Raw genomic sequence first — 16,825 nt, forward strand, 5'->3', positions numbered from 1 at the left:
TACTGTAATTTAATTACTTTTCCCTTGAAAAAGTAAAGTAAGGGATTACTCATACGTTTTCTGTAATTTAAATACAGTTACTTTTGATGTAATTAAACTAAATACTTTGTTAAATACATGCGTGTGCAATATCGTAATTGACTTCAAAATCTGTGCTTTAATGTATAATTCTCACATTTGTAATACTTTGGTCAGGTAATAATATTATTTGAATGAATTAAATAAGCCGTTTCATGTCTATGCTTGAATCACTTAACTAATCAAGGTCGATGTAGCATATAGAGAGTAATTAGTAATGAGTAACTAAATACTTTATGGACAGAGTAATTTGGACAGTAATCTAATTACACTATTGAATATGTAATGAGTAACTAGTAATTAATTACTTTTTCAGAGTAACTTACCCAACACTGGCTATGACCCTGGTACTTTCCAACAGCTTTTCATATGACCCCTATCATTAAGGGGGTGACCACCCATAACTATTATAACCTTTTCCAAAGCATAATAAAAAATTATGTGTCATAATTTAAAATATTTGTCAAAAGGTAACACTGTTCTCTCACTTGTTCTCAGGGCAGTAGGACGGGGGTGGAGGCTGTGATGGCATTGTTAGAGGCAACACCTGAAACACCTGCTTGTGTGGTCAGTCTGTCTGGAAACCAGGCTGTTCGACTGCCCCTCATGGAGTGTGTGCAAGTGGTAAAGTGGCATAGACACATTCCTCTAACCCTTAATACTCCATACTGTAGTTTGACAATCTCAAGCAATTTGAGAAAAAAAAACAATATTGCCATCCTTTCCGGTTTTTAGACTAAAGACGTGACAACTGCTATGGCGGAAGGCAAGTTTGATGAAGCTATTAAGCTCAGGGGAAAGTGAGTTCTTCATTCTCATCTTTCTTGATCCCCTTCGCCTTTATTATAGTTGATGAAAACTGAGACTTTTAATATTGCACTCCTACAGGAGTTTTGAGAATAACTGGAACACATATAAACTCTTGGCCCATGTGACAGCCCCCGACGTGAAGGTTTGTAACAACATCACATTACAACAACCTAGAGTAAGAATTTGATCAGTTGGATTTACATGTTATCTCTTTTTTTAGAGTAATATTAACATTGCTATACTGAATGTGGGAGCTCCGTGTGCAGGAATGAACGCCGCAGTTCGTTCAGCAGTCAGGATTGGAATCCTGCAAGGACATACCATGTTGGCTGTATATGATGGATTCGAGGGACTTGGGCAGGGCAATGTAATGTATATCACACACTCTGCATGAGAAATCCATGAGTACACGTGAAGAAAAGTCCAATTTATGTGCTTTATACTGTATCTGTTTTCCCACCCTTCCCAGATTGAACCAATGACATGGTCCTTTGTAGGAGGATGGACAGGCAAAGGTGGTTCTAATTTAGGAACCAAGAGGTACAACAGAGCTCATTTAATTCATATTAATTGATGTACAACATCATTAATGATGCTTTACTGTAATACATTTAAAATACATTTTAATTGGGAAATGTGTTTGGTGCTGCTGGTGGTTTTCCTTTTTTGCTCACTCCCTCTCTCATTAAAGGAAACTGCCAGCTAGTATGATTGAAGATATCAGTCTGAATATAGCCAAGTTTAACATTCATGCCTTGGTTATCATTGGAGGGTTTGAGGTGAGAAAATAAAAGATACAGGACCACGACCAAGAGTCGAAGACTTTAAAGTCTTTTCATTTCCTAACATGATACCTTTCTTTCTTGCTTAGGCCTTTGTTGGAGGCTTAGAATTAGTGACTGCCAGAGAAAAATATGAGGAGTTGTGTATTCCTCTGGTTGTTATTCCAGCTACTGTGTCTAATAATGTTCCTGGATCCGACTTCAGTATCGGAACTGATACGGCCCTCAATACAATTACAACAGTAAGAGACATGCACCTGAACCATATGTTGACAAATAGTGAATATGATATACCACTGTAAAAACATACTGTACAAAAACGGTAATATTCTGGCAGCTGGGGTACCAGAAAAAGGGTTAGGGTTACATGTTTTCATGTAATTTTACAATAAAATTGTGCTCTAGAATTTGCAGCATTTTAGAAATATTTGAAAACCTGTAAAATTACAGCAATTTTTTCACAATTCGATTGGTAAATAAATATATTAGGAAAACCACACATATAATCGGACAATTGTTTTATTGTGTGTTTTCAAGACATGTGATAGGATAAAGCAATCTGCTGCTGGAACAAAGCGCAGGGTCTTCATCATTGAAACTATGGGGGGATATTGTGGATATCTGGCAACTATGGCAGGACTGGCTGCAGGGGCAGATGCTACCTATATATACGAAGAGCCATTTGGCATCCGCGACCTGGAGGTGGGACATGATTTGTGCATGGCTGACTGGCTGAAAAGCTACATATGTTAACAGCTAGGTAAAGGTAATTTATAATTGACGAATTTCTTTTTGGGATACAGACAAACGTGGAACACCTTTTGCAAAAGATGAAGACAACAGTGAAAAGAGGCCTCATCCTCAGGTAGACTTCCTGTCACTCTTTATCTGGTTTCTCTGTGACATTTAACTGTAAACTTCACAATTTCACCTCACACATACAGTCAACATCTGCAGTAATGTAGATGAATGACTGTGGTCTTATTTGATTTTCATAGCAGCAGTCAAATAATAAAATCAAACTATGTTCCCCCAGGAATGAGAAATGTAATGCAAATTACACCACAGATTTCATTTTCAATTTGTACTCGGAGGAAGGCAAAGGAGTTTTCGACTGTCGTAAGAATGTGCTTGGTCACATGCAGCAGGTCTGTGTGTATAATATTGACATTGTTTTGTGTTTCATAGATATTTACAGTAGACTATCAAAATGATATAGATAATATAAAAAATGAAATCATGCACTGTCTTTTCTTTATCAGGGTGGAACTCCAACGCCATTCGACAGGAACTTTGGCACAAAGATGGGCGCTAAATCAGTGTTGTGGTTGACAGATAAACTTAAGGAGTGCTACAGACATGGTGAATAAAAACGACTTTCTAGTTAATGATCCACGTGACTTTACTTAATTGACTTGGGATTTTTTTGGGGGGGGGATCTTCATAAATCTGACTCTAAATGTGAAATTAACGTTTCTTCCACTGTCTGTCCACAAATCTTTTTGACTCTTGTATGAGCAGGTCGCATCTTTGCTAATACACCGGACTCTGCATGCGTTCTGGGAATGAAGAAGAGATCTTTGGTATTCCAGCCTCTCTCTGGACTTAAACAAGACACTGACTTTGAGTAAGTTATCCCTTTGAGTTTTTTACAGTTTGATTATTATTACATGTGGCTTGGGCCCGGGCAACGTAAGACATGACCAATGAAAAACACTACTGATATGTGAATACTTATTAGTTCCTTGTCTGGACATAAACATTTTGCTTAATCTTCAAGGACCCATGTTACAATTCTAATGTAACATATGATTTATTTATTTATTAATAAAAGAGTGATCATGCATTTTCATATTTTTTTGACCATGTTATCTTACAAGATTCACTGGTTGAATTCTATCCTTGCATCATCGTGTGCTTCTCCGCATCATCTCTACCTCTCTTTCTTTTCTAGGCATCGTTTATCAAAAACTCAATGGTGGCTAAAGCTTAGGCCCATTCTCAAGATTCTGGCTAAATACAATATCACTCTGGACACATCAGAGACAGCAACACTGGAGCATATTATCAATAAGACCGGAGCAGTCTAGCCTCTACACAAACACACAAAATTACAGTGAAATTGGGAGATTTATGACACTTGTTATCGTAGAGTTGTAGAGCATTCAGTTGACGGCACTTGTTTTTGTGTTTGGTAATGTTTGTCGTTCTCAACTGGATTTTTACTGTTTCACCACTAGACTCCTCCTCGTCTGGTCTAAATTGAAAGCCTATTGCTGTTTCAATAAACAAATAAAATGGCCAGATTTACCAGAACCTGCACATTCAATTCTAGGAGCTTAATTCTGGAAAAAAGTGTGACATGAACATGAATGGAATGCTTCTCTCTTACTTCACGGGTTTGCAACCACTCATTATTTCTCTACTTGGTCATTTCTTGAAACACAAGTAACAAGCACCTTTCAGCAGATTCGCACAGTGGTGAAATTTTCTAAAACAGGGTTGCTTTTATAAACATAAAAAATACAAATTAAAAGAATTATTAAAAACAAAGATTTCAGATTACCAAGAACACAGAGACTCAAATATATCACAAATGACACTAATGTTTAACATAAATGACCCTAAACGTTTTGAGCACATGCATTTATGTTTAGAATAATAATAGTGTCATGTTTGGTTAGGCTACAGTATGCATACACTAGTATGTCTATTTTATGCATATAACCACGATCTATTCTAACATGTCATAGCTTTAATTAAGCAAAATAGTGAAATGTTAATTCTTATCATTTCAATATTTGGACAGAAAAATTATGCAAAACACGGACACAAACTCTAGATGAGGAAGAGATAAATATAGGTAATCACACTTGCCTGTGACAACGTCAGCGATATAATAGACTGTCTCATAACCTAGTGAGCTGTCTACATAGACATCATAGACGTGTGCTGCTCACATAGCATGCGTAGAAACAGACGCGCAGTGCTATTTTCGAAATCATATACCACATCCCGCTGTAACCTGTGATGATTTAAATGCTGCCCGTGTTTGTATTGTTCACAATGTCTGCTGTCTAGTAAGTATGCGCAATAGATTTAGAGACACAACCCTTGACCAAAACGACAATGATGACGCCCTAGTCTTTTGACTTTTTGAACGCATATCTTCACGATCCACGCGATTTTCTTATGTTACTGGTAAGATATTCAATTAATTAGATAGTTTTTACTGTGTTAACAATTAATAATAAGTTGTTTACAATTTCATGAATATGAATCACAAGATTGCAAAGTTTTATAGTTGCTATCATAAATAATGTAGGTGTGTGGTAGTGGTGTTGAGATTGTTCAAATAACTGTTCTTCAAAAGGTAGCCTAATTTATATTTCTCACCTCTAACTGGGCTATTATTCTTGTTTGATGTATGCCATGCTATGTATGGGGTCTCCTCATGTTGCCTTTTTTGGTTTGGTTTTACCAAAAAGTGTGTTTTAACTGTGTTTTAAAACATCCACAACGTAATAAACATTTTTTTGTTCTGCCTCTTATTACATTCTTTATCATTTTAGCTGTAGAGTAAGCTAGTTTATACTTAATGATATATAAAAAATATAAACATTTTATTTATTTCAACGTTTTATTTAATTCTACGGTTAGTTTGTTACACTTCTTGCGTTACAGTGAAACACTAGCAGGTGCAATAAAAACTCATTGTATGTTTCTTCTCTGAATGTTTCCGTTACTGCAATTGGGTCAAGTCATAGTGGAAAAAGTTAAGTTGCTCTGTTAAATCTGTGTTATTTTTAAGAGCTAAAACTTAAACATAATCTGCAGATGTAACGTGGTATTATTTTACCCATGAACACCAGCGTAGCGCGTATATTTTCAGTTTAAACTGGATTTATTCTCTCAGTATTTCTGAGTGATGCTCAGCGACATTTATAAGCAGGAACAGTGAAACGCTGTGGTTTGTGTGACTGTCTGCCACTGTGGGTTTATTTCCTCATTGCAAACATCCGTAGGCTATGTGAAGTTGAAGTATGACGCAGTGTTGGGTGTCTGCTTTATTTTCTCACGCATGGGAACTGTGTGTGTGTTTAAAAGGATCTGTTCTTTATTCATGTGTCTGTCAGGTGGTAGGCTATGATGCGGTTTGTCATACTTGTGATGATAACTGTGCACAACAGACATTATGTAGAAATCTTCTTCGTTTCGTAATTAACAACAGCAGAAACAAAAGAAAAACAATGGAAAACCTATAAAGTTCCCAAAGAATCCAAATTTACACCATTTATCTTGTTACACATCACATTAACAAAAAAATAGGCTAAATAAGATATTTTAAACAAAAAATTTACGCATCTTCCAAATGCATAAATGTAAATGGGCCATGACAAAACAGGGTTGACAAGATCAAAAATCGTTTTTAGTTTCTAAAAGCATGCATCGGATATTTTCAAATGTACTTAGGTTATTTATGTTGATTTTGTGTCATTAGAAATAACTTTTGCACCATTTTTTATAAAAAACATTTAAGACTGAAGGTACCTGAAAATGTCATATGGCGTTACTGCCAAATAATGAGAAATATTCAATATTTTATCCACCTAGATGCAATGTAAATTATATATTTTGAAATATCACACGAAAATAGATTTTATTTAGGTTATCTCAATATATAGATTTGAATGGGCTTTTGCAACATTTATTGGGACCTGCAGTATGCTGAAAACACTTTGTGCTTTCTAAAATTTCGACAAATTATTTAAAAATGGCTAAAACCATCCAATACACTAAACTTAATGCTTCTCTTTTATTACACATTTATTTTCCTGTATATAGTTATTGTTTTAAGAAAAATGCTTCGGCCAATTTTTACTAACTACTTACACCACTTGACCATGTTACTTCTACAGCCAAAGGCCATTGTTTGTTGAATACATTACCACTGAAAGTCAAGCATGATGGTCAACAAGTTCAGATTTTTCTTAATGCTGAAAGAACATCTGATAAAAAGAAATCATGATGTCTTGTAGTGTAACTGTAGTTAAATGGTTAGTTCAGGGTTAGAATACAAATTCTGTCATGAATTACTAATCCATAAGTAGATTCACAACCGTAAAACCTTTGTTCAGATATGGATTTGATGAGATCAGAGAGATTTCGGACTCAACACACAGCAATTCAACATACACTCAAAGCACATAAAAGTGTAAAGACATCATTAAAATAGTCCATGTGACTACAGTGGTCCAATCTTCATTTAAGAAGTGAGAACAATAGTTTGTGCGCAACACAAACAATAACTTTATTCAACAATTTCCATACTTCTGCATCAGTCTCTGACGCACATCCATGAGAGGACCGGGCGTGTGTGTAGTGTTGTATTGTATTAATGATAAAATATCAGAATTGTGATCGTTTCGATTATCACCGAATTTATGTTAAAATGTATACACCCACTTCATTCTCCTACATTATTAAATCATGTATGTATATATAACATTATAATATTATATATAGCTTAAACTTTAAAATGAATGCAATAGAAATATGCATTAAAGCTAAATACTTTAACATTGAGCAAATTATCTTGTTTATCATTACTTCTCTTGAAGTTGTGGATAAGATTCATAAACTAGTGATATTTGACTAAATTGGCCCATAAGATTTGTGATAGAAGTCAAATGGTGTAATCGGTCACTCTATTAGAATTAATTCACAGGCATAAAAAGGACACAAACACATACGGCATTGACGGGAATATTTCAAATGAAATTTTAAAAGTTAATACTCCTTAATGAATTATTATTCATGTGTCACACCATTTGACATGCACACCTAAGAATACCTGGCCACACTATCGCGATTCGGTGAGACAAGGACAGAGGACCTAAGTGCAGACAGCAGTAAGGGGTTTAAACATGACATTTAATAATAAAAAAAGGACAAAAACCAAAAACCCTTGAAGGGGTAACATAACAAAACAGGGGAATAATAATATGACAAGATAGGACTAAGACTAACTAGACTTAAACAAGACTAAAGTTAACAATAGACATGAACTGCAAACAACTAATCTAGACAAGACTTGACCAGGCACAGAAACTCACCATACAATTGATAATGAACCAGCACATGACAGGAGACACAGGGACATTTAGTAATGGGACAAATCAGAAGGGAACAGCTGTGGGGCATGAAATCATAACGAGCACTAATAGGAAACAAGAGGGCAGGAACAAAGACGAGACCGTAGAGAGAGTATGGTGACCCATAAGGGCCAAAATTGTCTCTCTCCACATAAAACTAGAGGTTCTATCATGATTCTGCCACAAGATCATGAAAAGCAAGACAAGAAGGGGCAGAACCATTTTTTAGGTATTAATTTTTTACGGTTACACCACAAAGACATTTCTGCAATCATTCTCCAATTATTCTCTCAAAATGAATTTAAACCATAATTTCAGTCTTGGTCCTTAGAAAAGAGAGTGTATGCAAGTCATTTACCCTTTCAAATGTAATTTAATCACATGGACACCAAAAATTGTGCGTCACATCAATGACCCAAATGCAAAACATACTTTTGCTCTAAAGTGTTGAGTGTAAAAGATTCTTGTCAAGTGGTTATCTTGCCCTTTTGAGAATTGCTTACTGAAGTTGCATCTTGTTAGTGATGACAACCCCAAGAAATGACCAAAGAACTAAACTTGTTTTTAGTCCATACAAAGTGTTAATGTGTTTTCTCATCAACCAGTTAAACCAAGATCTGAAGGGCCTTATAGAGCTTGTACTCTCTCTTTCTCTCTTTAGGTTATGAGGGCTGTTGTGATAGTAACAGTTTTTCTTCACTGTGTGGGACAGACCTATATACTAGGTAATGCATATCTGTGCTTTTCTGCATGAATGAAATAAGTCATATTCTTTTCTCTTTGAGTTTTATAAATTGACTGAATCTGATTGTTTAGGCCAGGAACCGCAGTGTCAACCCCAGCCTTCATGTTCTGAATGCATAAGAAGACCTGGATGTGCGTGGTGCACAAAGGCGGTAGGTTAAAGAATGTAAACAAAGAAAACAAATGTTTATTTTAAATATCTTTAAGAGGTAGGTGTAATGCGGTTAAATAGAAACAATGCAAATGCAGTGTAGAGATCGTTGAGTAACAAAGCATTTAAAAACAACTCTTCACTATGAGCACTTGTGGTGGCCCTTTCCTGCTGTGGTTGATCATGTTGTACTATGCAAACTGTTTTGCTGCTTCTTTAGCCATGCACAAAGTAAGGAGAAGTTATCTTTTTTGAATTTATACTAGTATGCAAATACAGAGCTTGATATTTGGTTGTCTGCTTCTCTTCTCCATTGACTTCCCATCATTTTCTTACAGGCATTTGCAATTTAATATTATTAAAATTGTCAGCTATGCACGTGAATTACAAGCTGTTGCTAGACTTATGATGAAATTGAAATGTTCTTGTGCTGCAGAACTTCTTGAAACCAGGAGAGGCCAATGAACGTCGCTGTAATTCCCCTGACTCTCTAAAGGACCAGAAGTGTGACAACGAACATGTGATCAATCCCAAAAATGATTTTATCCTTAAAAAGGCCACTGACCTCAGCAATGACCCTGAAAATGTGGTTCAGCTCAAACCTCAGAATATCAACATTAAACTCAGAGTTGGTGAGTTTAAGATTTACACATACAGTGAAAGTGATAGTTCATACACACAAATGAAAATTCTGTCATCATTTACTCACCCTCTTGTCATTTCAAACCTTTATGACGTACTTTCTTGCGCAGAACACATGAGAAGATATTTTGAAGAAAGTTGGTAACCACACAGCAGGGGCCCCCGTTCACTTCTAGTGTATGTACAAAAAAAACTATTCAAGTGAATGGGTGCCCGTATACAACTTTCTTCAAAATAATGACATTTTTATTTTTGGGTGAAATATCACTTTAACACACGTTGTGGCATTAATAAGATAACATTTCAGCCCTGCTGGTGTTATAGATGATTTCTTGATGAGATACTTCAGTTTGCTTTTAAATGTGCAGGTATCCCACATGTGTTCCCGATTGAGTTTAAAAGAGCACAGGGTTATCCTATAGACCTGTATTACCTGATGGATCTGAGCTACTCAATGAAAGATGATCTAGAACAAATTAAAACCTTGGGTCAGAAGATCCTCAAGATGCTGAAAGACAAAACAGAAACCGTACGGATCGGTAAGGCAAATCAAGCAAATCTTAAAATATATATATTTGTGTTAACTAATCATTTGCCACAGAGTGACACATAACTTATTAACCAGTATTTGTCTTAGCATTGTTGTTTTTGAAAGATAAAGAAATCTATTCTAAAATGTGATTTTTTTGTATTTCTAAAGAAACGCAGCGTTTCATATATGTGACCCTGGACCACAAAACCAGTCTTAAGTAGCCCGGGAACATTTGTAATAATAAAGGATTAACTTCAAATGTGATTTTCTTTATATTTAGATTTTTTGCAAACACAAATTTCACAGTTTAAAAGTTGTATCTCGACCAGATAGTGTCCTATCCTAACAAACCACACATAAACAAAAGAAATAAAAAGACTGGAGCTGGGTCCCAGAGCTTTTTGAAAAGGTGGGGAGGCTCTACCTTTGGTCCTCACGGGCAGCGGCCTTAGTTTCTGTAACAGCGAAAAGCCGCCAGGTGCCTTAAGGCCACTGGGCAAGTGCACTTCCTCAAATGGAGAAAAGCACTACAGAGACCACTTCCTACCATCGGGAGGAGTTCTAGTAGGGACACCCGCATGGTCGACACCAGAAATGCCGAAAACACTACACGCTTTGGACGGGAGTCTAGGTCGAGCCCCCCAGGTGGCAGCCATCTGAGGTGCACCGAGACAGCCCGTTCCACCTGGGGAAAGCATAGCTGACATTCTGACATCCGCTTCTTCCTGAGCTTGATCCCCCGGAGGAGGGAGCTACAAGGAATCGTCGGAGTCAGATGCCGGTAAGTCATCCCATGATGCTGCAAGGGACAACTCATCATCATCACGCAAAGTTTCCAATAAGTGGTTGAGGAACAAGACGGGGAGCGGTCAGACGAAACAAGGTGCGAACGGTCCGCGAGCCAGTGGCTGACGGATTTAACGCACACAGTAATCCTCATATCACCCTCGCTGCTCGTCGTAGCGGAGGGCAGGGCTGTAGCCATTGCTGTCAAGGAACGGGAAGTAGACGAGGTGGTGGCTGAGTCCCGTGGCAACACAGCCGCCCGTGAGGCAACGTCTGAATCGTCAACCGCCAGTGCCGGCAGAACTTATCCACAACGGCTGCCCATGAAACAGCGGGACATTACGCTTCTGGAACTGCCGAGATGCCCAGGGGAAGTCACCGCAGGAAGGGACAGTCTGCTGCATCACATCGTAAGAATCCATCAGTCGATCATGTGTGAATACTCCGAAGATCAAAAGGTGAATGAATGCAGCAAGCCATTTCCCTTTTATACCCAGATATCCGGGGGCGGAGTCCAGAATGCAAATTTCATTCACCAGTTTCAATGACCTTTCAAAGCTAGTCGAGGTGATCAAGGGCGAACTCCATCTGTCGGTTCGACACAACGTCAAGAGACCGACAGAAAGGGAACTGGTTTTGTTGCCCAGAGTCACATTTTATAAAAATATAAAACCTGTAACAACTATGTATTTAACATACGTGGTTTGTGTAATAAAATGTTCATTCCTTATAACCTCGTTTTCTCCTCATGGTCATTTCTCAGGGTTTGGGTCATTTGTGGATAAGGTAATGTTGCCATATGTCAGTATGGTAAAAACTAGGCTTGACAACCCCTGCCCCAATCGCATTGATAAGTGCCAAAAAGCATTTAGTTTTCAGAACTTCCTGCCATTGACCAGCAATGCCAAGGAGTTTGAAGAGAAGGTTCAGCATCAGAAAATTTCTGGCAACCTGGACTCCCCTGAAGCAGGCTTGGATGCTATAATGCAAGCTGTGGTCTGTAAGGTAAGAATAGACTTAATGCACACAAGGTGATGATGTATGTCTGCTAAAATCACAGCCAGCTAAGCCACTACAGTGTCATTGTGCTGAGGTCATTTTTCACTAAGGGATAAGGATATGTTTCCTAAAAAAACTTTCAGCAAACTGACAGTACTGCACTATACACTCATGCGCCAGATGTAACTCAGTTGGTTACATCTGCACTATACACTCATGCGCCAGATGTAACTCAGTTGGCTGAATCAAAACGTTGAAGCAATCACGCATAGAGTCTATCCATCCATCCATCCATCCATTTTCTACCGCTTATCCGAACTACCTCGGGTCACGGGGAGCCTGCGCCTATCTCAGGAGTCTTCGGGCATCAAGGCAGGATACACCCTGGATGGAGTGCCAACCCATCGCAGGGCACACACACTCACTCATTCACTCACGCACTCACACCCTACGGACAATTTTTCCAGAGATGCCAATCAACCTACCATGCATGTCTTTGGACCAGGGGAGGAAACCGGAGTACCCGGAGGAAACCCCCGAGGCACGGGGAGAACATGCAAACTCCACACACACACAAGTCGGAAGCGGGAATCGAACCCCCAACCTTGGAGGTGTGAGGCGAACGTGCTAACCACTAAGCCACCGTGCCCCCTCCATAGAGTCTATCATGTAATTAAATTGCATTTAAAGAGTTCCCCCTTTTTAAATAAAGGAAAAGTTTATCCAAAATAAATATTTTTTTACTCAACATGTTATTCCAAAATGTATGTAAGGAAAAAATAATGTAAGGCGTTGACAGCCATTAAGCATTCACACCATTCAATTTTTCATGTGAAAGGTGACTTAAACAGTCTGTCGCTAATATTCTACTTTAAATCTTTGGGTTTGAGTCAACATGATGATAAGTAAATCATGTGATCATGATTTTTATTTTGGGCTAAGCTATACCTCAAAGAAAGGTTCTAAAACAATGTCAATTCACAACCTGCAAATATATCAGAATTTAGCAGATCATCTCGTTGACATTAAAGATGCTGTCATAAAAAACTTCCAAAAGTAATTGCAGAGACACAAACAAAATTTTTACCAGGCTGTTAAGGGCCATGTACATCTGAAATCAACAAAATGTTGACTTAAAAGGTCTTAAGGATTTCTAATTTACTTCATCAAGTATCCCAGAAACTCTTGACGTTTTTGTGCAACATGCAGTAGACAATCTGTAAATGGTCCGTGGGAGTGACACGTTTAGCAAAATAAATAGGGCTTATTTTCCATTTCTCCACACAGGATCAGATCAAGTGGGGGAATGTGACACAAATTCTGGTTTACACTTCCGATGACACTTTTCACATGGCAGGGGATGGACGACTGGGTGGTGTATTTCAGCCACATAACGGAAAGTGTCACCTTAATGAAAACGGTTACTATGATGGAAAACTTTATGTGAGTATGCAAAGCTCATTTTATATAGAACATGCTTTATACATACTGTTATAGCATGACATTTCAAGTAACTTTACATTGTCACCTACGTACATGAATAAAACACGTGATTTTATAACAGGATTACCCATCAGTGGGTCATCTGTCAAGAGTTCTGCAGGATAACAATATTCAGATAATATTTGCTGTAACCGAGGACATCTATCCAGCATATAAGGTTAAAGCATAATAGTTGTATCATTGTAATAAATAATAGTTATAGTAATAATAACAACCTTTCTTTTATACACACAAACATTAACAGGCGCTGAGTTCAATGATTCCTCAGTCCGTGGTTGGTGTATTAAAAAATGACTCCAGCAACGTTGTTGATCTCATATCTGAAGCCTATGGAGTGAGTATCCAGTTGTTTAATCCTCTTACAATATGTGTTTTTCAAGTCACGCAAACATTTTTTGCATTCCTGCTTAGAAGCTAGTCTGAATGGTTAGATCATAATCGAACTGAACTGAAACCATATGTGTGGATTATGAAGCCGACATAACAAAAATCCGAAAAGACAAACTGATTCTGATAGTCTCATATTATCCATTTAAAATTATGTCGCAACTCTAATGGATAGTAAATTATAGTTAATTTCAGTGAAGCTGTGACAATTTACAAAATATTTATTGAAAAACATACAGTAAAGTCCAATCATCTCTGACAGAAAAAATGTTTATACAAAATATTGATTTCGCAGTTTTCATAATTTAATGCCATTAATGTATAAAAAATGATCTTATCAGCACAAGAATTTGTGTGAAGAGTTGAAATATATATGTTAAACACATGCCCCATATTAGTTCATTTACTTTTTTATTAATTGCAATGTTAAACAAATATAAACAGAAACCGTTATTACAAACTTTCTCTCACAGATATTGAAGTTGTCACTATCCTGACATGTATATAAATGCCTGTGTTTTATTTGTGGGTCAGAACTTGTCATCCACTCTGGTGTTGGAGGAAGAAGGAGCGCCAGAAGAGCTGAGTGTGCGCTTCAGGTCTAACTGTATTGGGAGTCAGGAAGTGACTGAATGGAAGGAGAGAGGAGAATGTCAAGGCATCAAGCATGAAAATGTGAGATACACCATCAGTGGTATTAACACTAACGAAAACCGTCTGATTAGAAGAGGACATTTTTATGCGCTTTTCTGCCTTTAAAGGTTGTGTTCCAAGTGCGACTGGAAGTGTCCAAGTGCCTAAAGGAGCCAAAAACATTTCGAATCAAACTCCAAGGGATCAGCGAGGAGGTGAAGGTCACGGTGGAAACTAACTGTGACTGTAATTGTGGTCTTCAGGAAAAGTTTTCTGAACATTGCAGTGGTAAAGGAGATCTCACGTGTGGCGTGTGCAGGTAAAACCCTCCGGTGGTCTTAGGAGGGAACTACAAACTGCTAAAATATACTTTTATTTATTTTATTGTAAATAGGAGGAAGTGCTGGTTTTAATTTACCATGATTCCATAAGGAGGCAAATTGATTTTGCTAACATAAATAAAATAAACCTAAAATCTTTTTCTTTTGACAAAAATAGTTTAAATGGTCATTGTATTGTATCATTTTTCAATTTTGTGTGTTAGATGTCCCGAAGGTTTTTTGGGTCAGTACTGCGAGTGTGAGCAGCAGAAGAATATGCACTCCAACAACAGCATGCTGGCATCCTGTTCCCTTAACAACAGCTCACTTATATGCAGTGGGCACGGCAACTGCGAGTGTGGCAAGTGTGTATGCAGCAGTGGCTATAATGGAGAGTTTTGCAGCTGTGAAGACAGAAATTGTGAACATTATCAAGGCAAGAAATGTAATGGTAAGTGCTGATAAGTTGCAGCAAAAAGGTGAAACCACACTTCTGCAGGCACCAACTGACTGACAAACTTTTTACACTTTAAAAACAGAACATAACCATATTTGTCCCCACATTTTTGCTTTAGAATTGACCTAATATAGTTTTCGTTTTTGCATTAAAGGGACAGTTCACCCAAAAACTAAAAAGTTTTTCATCATTTACTCACCAGAACACTGAAATTATATAGATTTGGAACAACTTGAGGGTTTTCATTTTTGGGTGAACTGTTTCTTTAACTGCATCTTAAGAGCATTTACCAAATAAATAAAATATGTTTCTTTTAGTTGTATTGTTACTGCTTTGAAACTCACTGTTCAATGTTTTTCATGTTTTTCATAGGTAAAGGAGTATGTAAGTGCGGGGTGTGTGATTGTAAAGAAAACTATACAGGCACTGCATGTGAGTGCCCTCCTGACCAAGACAACTGTAATCATTCCAATGGGTTATGCAATGGCCAAGGCACATGCGTTTGCAATGGTTGTAAATGTAACAGTGGTTTCATGGGAGATCATTGCTCTGAATTCATCAATCGCTGCTCACTATTGAAGTGAGTATAATAAGTTTAATGTGTCGCTTCTTTTGACCTGATTATTTTTTTGTGTGTTCATTTGAGTGTTTTTAGCATCTCCATGTTTGTGTTTTAAACCTATTACTAAAGATCATAAACATCTGCATTATATACTTTTATTTGCCTCTCAATGTTTTAACCCATGCTTAATTCATCCGTAGGGAATGTGTAGCATGTCACGTGGTTGATGGTAACACCACTGGGTGTGCTGAGAGGTGTTTGAATGGTGAAATATCTCGTCTTGAAGGTTCTCATGAGCTGGAGTGCCCCTATGAGGACACAATTTCCTACGAAGTGAAGCTCGGCCCCGGTGGCAAAATTATTCTTCATTATGCGAACCTCCCCAGTATGTCTCAACAGTTGTTTGTAATGTAATTTGATTTTAATTTGTTGTGTGCCTTGTCAAAGCTTTAAAGAATTAAAGTGGGTTGTAGATGGTGTGTCAGTTTTGAGATCCTACTTGACTGATGAATTATTAATATTTATTTTTGTTTGTGTCTAGGTCACGTTGATAAGACCTCAATAATAATTTGGAGCAGTGTGACGAGCATCATTATAATTGGCATTGTAATAATCATTATATACCGTGCCCTACTGGAGCTGTACGACATTAGAGAATATCGAAACTTTGTCAATTCACAGAAACAGACTGAATGGAAAGAGGTGACAAACTTGTACAAGAACACAAATGGGAGCACATTAAACATACATTTTTGAAGTGCAGTTTACTTCAGTAAATTATACTGTTCCTATTATGCTAATTAAGATATACATATGGATCTTTATATGTTATGATGTGTAATTCAATAATTGACAGATTCCATTTAACAGTCAGCTGTTTCTGTTCTATTCAGGTCATGAATCCTCTTTTCAAAGGTGCCACAACAACAGTACTCAACCCTTTGCATTCGGAGGATGAGTGACATCAAGTCACATAAACTTTTGAGAAAATTATTTAACTTGAAGCAACGGAGGATCTCTGGGAGTTCATTATTGTCATTTTTCCATAGCTTTTAATGTTCATTTCTATCTTACAATGTGCATATTCCATAATGAAATGAAGTCAATGTCTATTAAAATAACAATAACATAGCACATTTTATATTCATTATAACCCTATTAAGAAAACAATCTGTTGTGTAATCATAGAAATAAAAGCTTATTTTCGTATTTTTCTGTATTTGATAAGATATTAAACAAGTGAAAACCAATTGTAATTTGTCTTTTATTTTTTATTCATTTGTT

The 16,825-nt window shown here is 37.2% G+C and overlaps 2 protein-coding genes across 2 annotated transcripts in view; both read left to right on the forward strand.

Moving 5' to 3' along the window:
• pfkmb (phosphofructokinase, muscle b) overlaps positions 1-3,992 on the forward strand; it is a 44,543-nt gene extending 40,551 nt beyond the window's left edge. The window contains exons 12-24 of the mRNA XM_056749977.1: positions 577-702; positions 814-878; positions 967-1,030; positions 1,109-1,255; positions 1,358-1,428; positions 1,580-1,667; positions 1,760-1,912; positions 2,208-2,372; positions 2,474-2,535; positions 2,707-2,818; positions 2,933-3,032; positions 3,192-3,297; positions 3,625-3,992. Of these exons, the coding sequence (XP_056605955.1) occupies positions 577-702; positions 814-878; positions 967-1,030; positions 1,109-1,255; positions 1,358-1,428; positions 1,580-1,667; positions 1,760-1,912; positions 2,208-2,372; positions 2,474-2,535; positions 2,707-2,818; positions 2,933-3,032; positions 3,192-3,297; positions 3,625-3,760 (1,395 nt within the window). The 3' untranslated portion in view covers positions 3,761-3,992. The remainder of the gene's footprint in view (positions 1-576; positions 703-813; positions 879-966; positions 1,031-1,108; positions 1,256-1,357; positions 1,429-1,579; positions 1,668-1,759; positions 1,913-2,207; positions 2,373-2,473; positions 2,536-2,706; positions 2,819-2,932; positions 3,033-3,191; positions 3,298-3,624) is intronic.
• A 147-nt stretch (positions 3,993-4,139) lies between these two features.
• On the forward strand, positions 4,140-16,791 carry itgb7 (integrin, beta 7). The gene is made up of 16 exons (XM_056749978.1): positions 4,140-4,871; positions 8,487-8,550; positions 8,642-8,721; positions 9,157-9,352; positions 9,731-9,901; positions 11,444-11,685; positions 12,967-13,122; positions 13,244-13,339; positions 13,427-13,516; positions 14,104-14,244; positions 14,331-14,521; positions 14,747-14,973; positions 15,352-15,559; positions 15,742-15,926; positions 16,083-16,243; positions 16,435-16,791. The coding sequence occupies exons 1-16, from the start codon at positions 4,863-4,865 to the stop codon at positions 16,501-16,503; spliced, it is 2,286 nt and encodes a 761-aa protein (XP_056605956.1). The 5' UTR covers positions 4,140-4,862; the 3' UTR covers positions 16,504-16,791.
• Positions 16,792-16,825: the final 34 nt, after the last annotated feature.

This window comes from Triplophysa dalaica, chromosome 6 (genome assembly GCF_015846415.1).
Source record: "Triplophysa dalaica isolate WHDGS20190420 chromosome 6, ASM1584641v1, whole genome shotgun sequence".
In the NCBI taxonomy this organism is placed as follows: domain Eukaryota; kingdom Metazoa; phylum Chordata; class Actinopteri; order Cypriniformes; family Nemacheilidae; genus Triplophysa; species Triplophysa dalaica.